Below are 6700 nucleotides of genomic sequence, written 5' to 3'. Positions count from 1 at the left end.
CTTTTTTTTGTTTTGTTTTTTTTTGGCCGCACCTTTTTTTTTTTCACATGACATTTTAAACACATTTTTTTCAAAAACGAAAATACCACTGATATTGCAACCCCTCACTTATTGTTTATACTTGCGTAAATTGTTTTCGTTAGTTCTTTATAATGACTATTTTTAAGTTTGTTTATTGAATTTGACGCAAAACTACTCGAGGGCTATCTGAAATAGCCACCATTAATTCTGAAGTGACAGGCTAGAGGAAAGGCAGCTGGTCAACACCACCAACTTCTGGGCTACTCGTTACCAACGAAAAGTGGAATTGATCGTCAAATTATATCGGCTCCACTGCTGAAAGGGGCTAGCATGTTCGGTGATGGGATTCAAAGTCGCCCTAACCACCAGGTCAAGATAACGCTGTTTGTGAACTTCCACCGGGAGTGTTTGTCTGTTTTAGCACCACCAGGCTGTACAATGGGCTACCTGCGCTGTGTTCGCCCGGATTTTAACCTTAGGAGTTCTAAAGCTTACCGCTAACCCACGAAGAGACATGCCAGTAGCGAGCGTTACAAACATAAGCCGGTACTTAGAGTGTTAATCTGATATTTTTATCAATATGTTGTTTCATATTTTTAATCATCCGCCATGTTTTTATTAGGCTTATCACTTAACAATAAATCAAATAGCCTAGGGCGACGTCAAAAAAAAAAGCCTACATAACTATTGTTGTTTTGTTTGTTTTTTATTGCAAAGATGATCAATGTGCATTCGGTACACCACTAAGAAACGAGCCCCGGATTTTAGCGTTGTAAATCCGTAAACTTATCGCTGACCCGCCAGGGGACCTACATAACGAAAGTACTAGAATTATCGACTTCTTAATATATTAAATCTATTAAAATATATATATGTGTGTGTGTGTGTGTATCTATTATCTTAGAGTCGACAACTGCATATAATAACAACGAATCAATCTTATCAAACACACCTTGTTAAAAATATCCAAAAAAAACATGAAAATGGAAAACATTCGTAGATGAACTAAAGTCAAAGAGAACACGTTTGTTATTTCGTAATGCAGAAGATCGCTCGAGGTACAGCGTTAAAAACCGATCGTTGTACAGTATTGAAAATCGTTCGTTGTACAGTGTTGAAAATTGTTCGTTGTGCAGAGTTAAAAATTGTTCATTGTACAGAGTTGAAAATCGCTCGTTGTACAGTGTTGAAAATTGTTCGTTGTACAGAGTTAAAAATTGTTCATTGTACAGAGTTGAAAATCGCTCGTTGTACAGTGTTGAAAATTGTTCGTTGTACAGTGTTGAAAATTGTTCGTTGTGCAGAGTTAAAAATTGTTCATTGTACAGAGTTGAAAATCGCTCGTTGTACAGTGTTGAAAATTGTTCGTTATACAGAGTTGAAAGTCGCTCGTTGTACAGAGTTGAAAGTCGCTCGTTGTACAGAGTTGAAAGTCGCTCGTTGTACAGAGTTGAAAGTCACTCGTTGTACAGTGTTGAAAATTGTTCGTTGTGCAGAGTTAAAAATTGTTCATTGTACAGAGTTGAAAATCGCTCGTTGTACAGTGTTGAAAATTGTTCGTTGTACAGAGTTGAAAGTCGCTCGTTGTACGGTGTTGAAAATCGTTCGTTGTACAGTGTTGAAAATTGTTCGTTGTACAGAGTTGAAAGTCGCTCGTTGTACAGAGTTGAAAGTCGCTCGTTGTACGGTGTTGAAAATTGTTCGTTGTACAGAGTTGAAAGTCGCTCGTTGTACGGTGTTGAAAATCGTTCTTGTACTGTAATAGCATGGGGTTCTGTTTATTTTTCAGAGAGCATTACTTCACCCACGTTACGTGGATCGATCAGACACGTTTATCTGTCGTCTGGCTACGACGTACCCAGAACTTGTCTGTCGTCAGTATATGTCATGAGCGGAACGGATGGGCATGTAACACGGTGGGTACGCCAAATTTACATGATACACTAAGGATCGCATGCTTACGTTTTCCTTTTACATATGTATACTGTTAGTATATCTATAAGTTATCAGTAACTTACACGAAATAATCACTCCCTATAATGAAAAACATCTAATGTTCTAATAACATTTCCATGACATGCCGTTTATTGTTCAATGTTAAAACGATGGTTGAGAGAGAGGTTAAACATCTCAATATTTTTAGAATATTATAACGCTTATTGTTCAATGTTAAAACGATGGTTGAGAGAGGTTAAACTTTTTCAGTATTTTTATAATATTATAACGCTAATTGTTCAATGTTAAAACGATGGTTGAGAGAGGTTAAACTTTTCAATATTTTTAGAATATTATAACGCTAATTGTTCAATGTTAAAACGGTGGTTGAGAGAGGTTAAACTTTTCAGTATTTATATAATATTATAACGCTAATTGTTCAATGTTAAAACGGTGGTTGAGAGACGTTAAACTTTTCAATATTTTTAGAATATTATAACGCTTATTGTTCAATGTTAAAACGATGGTTGAGAGAGGTTAAACATCTCAATATTTTTAGAATATTATAACGCTTATTGTTCAATGTTAAAACGATGGTTGAGAGAGGTTAAACTTTTCAATATTTTTAGAATATTATAACGCTAATTGTTCAATGTTAAAACGGTGGTTGAGAGAGGTTAAATTTTTCAATATTTTTAGAATATTATAACGCTTATTGTTCAATGTTAAAACGGTGGTTGAGAGAGATTAAACTTTTCAATATTTTTAGAATATTATAATGTTTTTTGTCTTTTGATTTGAGATCTCTGCGGCATGATACTATACCAGGTGTGGCCTAGTGGTTAATGTACTTGAGCGTTGCACTAATAAACGCAAGTGAAAAAAAACTTATGCCACTTTCTTTTACACTTTTTTTTGAGAAGTTACATAGGGGATATTAGCGTATAGCTGTCCTTACTTTTGAACTGGTAAACCAGAGGGAAGGCAGCTAGTCAACAGCACTTACCGTCAACTTTTGGGCTACTCCTGTCCGATCGAATTATTGGATTTGACCGTTATCTTTATAACGCACCCACGGCCCCAAATTTCGAAGTGTGATATTTTTCGTTATTTTTGTTTTTGCGGTAATTGGATGCGAATGTTGGATCGGCAGACCCATAATCAGGCACGTTAACCGGTGGGTCACACCCGGTCCACGAGGATAGTAAAACAGTAGTTTTGTTCTAACAGAATACTACAAAGAATGACACAAAGCTGCCAGAATCATTACTGTTTCATAAACTGATACAAACAAATCAAAAACATTGGGAGAGGTAATAGGGCGTTGACAGTATTTTTTTAAACTCCCACACCCCATATGTTCTATTTTAACATCCTGGATATTTCTTCTTTATGAACTCTGTTTTTTTAACAATTTCGATGGAAAAGTCCCATTTTAAAAATACTTCAAAACACAATATAGTAAATTCCAATACTTTAAATATATTTAAGAAAAAAAATTTTTTTCTCCCTCCCTCTTTCTTTTTTTTTTCTTCTTTTTTTTTTTTTGGACGGAAGAAATTTCGGGGGTTATCCTCAACCCCCCTTCCTGTTTTTGTCTACAATTTCACAGCTAAAATAATTCTGAAAGATGCTCAATTTAATTAAAAATTCGCTTCGCACTATATGAAACATAAGATGGACACACATTGGAGTTTTGTCTGTAGTGTTTCTACTGACATGTTTACGGCGGTGGGTGAGTGGTGTTTGAAGTTTTCTTCCCCAATAGATACATTGCTGGGAATTACTGGACACGTAGACACCGAAACCAATTACTTCATCTGATCACGGTGCTGCTTCTGGTGACAAGTTTCGTTGTGTTGCTTTTACCGCGTATCAAACGTGAGGGGCTGACATTAAAGAATTATATTCTGTTCTCTCATTTTATTCGTTCATTGAGCCCTACTTACCCACAGTTTCACGATATTTATAAGATAATTTTGATAGGGATAAATAGTAATGAGTTGTTTCAGATATACTACATATAGATACAGAACCACATATGTCAATAAAGATACTGGTAAATAATATCATATCCTACCTAATACAGCAAGTGCAGTCTATTTCCGAGAAGAATCCGTTGACTATTTTCCTTTGGGATATATTTCCTATTTCCGAGAAGAATCCGTTGACCATTTTCCTTTGGGATATATTTCCTATATTCGAGAAGAATCCGTTGACCATTTTCCTTTGGGATATATTTTCTATTTCCGAGAAGAATCGGTTGACCATTTCCCTTTGGGATATATTTCCTATTTCCGAGAAGAATCCGTTGACCATTTTCCTTTGGGATATATTTCCTATTTCCGAGAAGAATCCGTTGACCATTTTCCTTTGGGATATATTTCCTATTTCCGAGAAGAATCCGTTGACCATTTCCCTTTGGAATATATTTCCTGCATTCGATTTCCCTATGAAATTCTACTTTTGTCTTCCGTGAATCTTTTATTTTTTTTTCCAGTAAAACCTATTTTTTATTTTCAGTGTAATATATATATATTTGTTTGTTTTTTGTATGTAATTAACCACAAAGCTACGCAATAGACTATCTGTCCTGTGCCCACCACGGGTATCGAAACACGGTTTCTAGGGTTGCAAGCCCGCTGACATACCGCTATGCCACGTAATATATTTTCTATTTCATTTTGCAGTGTATTCTCTATTTGCTAGTAAAATCCATTTTCTGTTTTTCTATTTGAGTTATTGTTCTAAAGGTGGGGGGAGTAAATGAATTATTTTCATGTATCAGAGTAAAAGTAATGACACCCAGTCGTTGTATCTTCACCCTTGATTACACGTCTTCAAGGTTTTGTGTTTACAGAAAATAATCACAAGGAATTATCTTCTAAACATCTTTTATTTATAAGATATCAAGTTTTAATTTGGGACACTAAAGAAATGAATGTATCTATGTAGGTTGGTATTGGATAACAAACTGTTATCAAATGTACTTCTTCTTCTGTATAGAACCTGGAAGAGATCAGTACCACTGGCTGGGTAGAGATGGCTCATCCTCCTCTTTTTACAGCAGACACGAAGTATTATTTTCTTCGACTTCCTGTAATTATTAAAGAGAATGGTAGTTTTCGCCATATTGTCATGGTTAGCGTTAACGTAAGTATATTAATGTAAAGAATTGTGTCTCTCGTGTTATTCTAGACAAACATGACACTGGTTTACGTATCAGCTCATAATAATAATGTCTCACACAACTATCCAAAGAAAACTCAAATAACGATATTTCAATTGATTTCATAATTTATATCTAATGTATGTAAGTACAATTTTAGATTGCTGAAGAATGTAGCAATAAGTATATCACATAAACACTTTTCTGTGTGATTTTTGTGTATCCAACGTCCCAAGAAAGAGACAGAGCGAAAACACTTTTACAGTAAATGACCATTTTGTACAACATTTGTACGCAGTAGATTTATGTAGACACTTTGTATAGAAACAAAAATATCACACGTGTTACTTATACAATAAAATATGCTCATTACACTGTAAGACTCCAAAATAACATTATTTCGTAAAAGGCATTAACAATTTAATAAGGCTTCTAAAGCAAACAATGAAAAATAGTCAACAGATGAGTTGATCAACACTACGGTCACTAAACTTTACTAAGTTTTAAGGCGAAGCCTCTACTGACACGTAATTAACTGTTTACATAATCTATATGATTTAATAATGAGAAACGTGTGTGTATGTGCGTGTGGAGCGTTTTTCAAAACTTCATTAAACTATACAAAAATGAAATTGGTAGTAGGTAAGTACGGACGACGTCATCATATCAGTAAGATAGGTGTGAGGGTAGATAGCACTATGAACTACGAAGAGAAAATTATTTGGAGATTGGAGATGTCATCCCTTAGAGCCCCATCTCAGACAGTAGTGTTTCAGGGCTAAGGTTTTGATTGTGAATTCCTTCGTTTGTTTACAGACACTTACAGTATGATACCGTCACCCTATTGAATATTAATACTTTTTTCTCCGATACCCAGGTTTGAAAGAGTCGCTAAATCTGGTGCTTCTAGGCCTAACATGGCCACGTGGTTAGGGCGCTTGACTCGCAATATGAGGGTCGCGGGTTCGAATCCCCATTCCACCAAACATGCTCGCCCTTTCAGCCGGGGTGGGGGCGTTATAATGTGATGGTCAATCCCACTATTCGTTGGTAAAAGAGTAGCCCTAGAGTTGAGCTAGTCTTTCAATGCTAAATTAGGGACAGCTAGCGCAGATAGCCCTCGTGTAGTTTTGCGCGAAATTCAAAACAAACCAAACTCTTGCTAGATAAGTCGATCGGTTTGTCATTTTTTATCAAATCATTTGGCTCAAACTGTCTTTTGTATTAGATATGTTTGGTGGGTATCACGTGTTGTGGAATAAGTTAAATCCCTTAGGGTTTAACCTCACATTCATTGAGACGCCCCACACGGCCACCAGATTCGTTCAGAACTTTGCGTACCTAATCTCATACGTGAGCAGTCTAGGTAGGTCACTTAAATGTTTTGATTACTTTAAATAAACGGCACTGTATTTACATATTATAAACTTTGTGCATTCACATACAAAATACCATAATCCAAAAATGCTTCGTCCGCGAACCACGAGTTTTACCCCCAGAGATAACATACAAAATACCATAATCCAAAAATGCTTCGTCCGCGAACCACGAGTTTTACCCCCAGAGATAACATAC

General features: G+C 35.8%; 1 protein-coding gene across 1 annotated transcript in view; it reads left to right on the top strand.

The window, feature by feature from the left end:
- Window positions 1–6700, top strand: part of LOC111088034 (prolyl endopeptidase FAP-like) — a gene marked incomplete at its 5' end in the record, with an annotated part of 46674 nt that overhangs the window by 3534 nt on the left and 36440 nt on the right. Inside the window, 2 exons of the mRNA XM_022396835.1 lie at window positions 1811–1937; window positions 4963–5109. Of these exons, the coding sequence (XP_022252543.1) occupies window positions 1811–1937; window positions 4963–5109 (274 nt within the window). The remainder of the gene's footprint in view (window positions 1–1810; window positions 1938–4962; window positions 5110–6700) is intronic.

The sequence above is a fragment of the Limulus polyphemus genome, unplaced genomic scaffold, assembly GCF_000517525.1.
Source record: "Limulus polyphemus unplaced genomic scaffold, Limulus_polyphemus-2.1.2 Scaffold3029, whole genome shotgun sequence".
NCBI classification, from domain to species: Eukaryota; Metazoa; Arthropoda; class Merostomata; order Xiphosura; family Limulidae; genus Limulus; species Limulus polyphemus.
The sequence above is the reverse complement of the archived record's forward strand: the minus strand, read 5'-3'. Positions and strand labels throughout refer to the sequence as shown.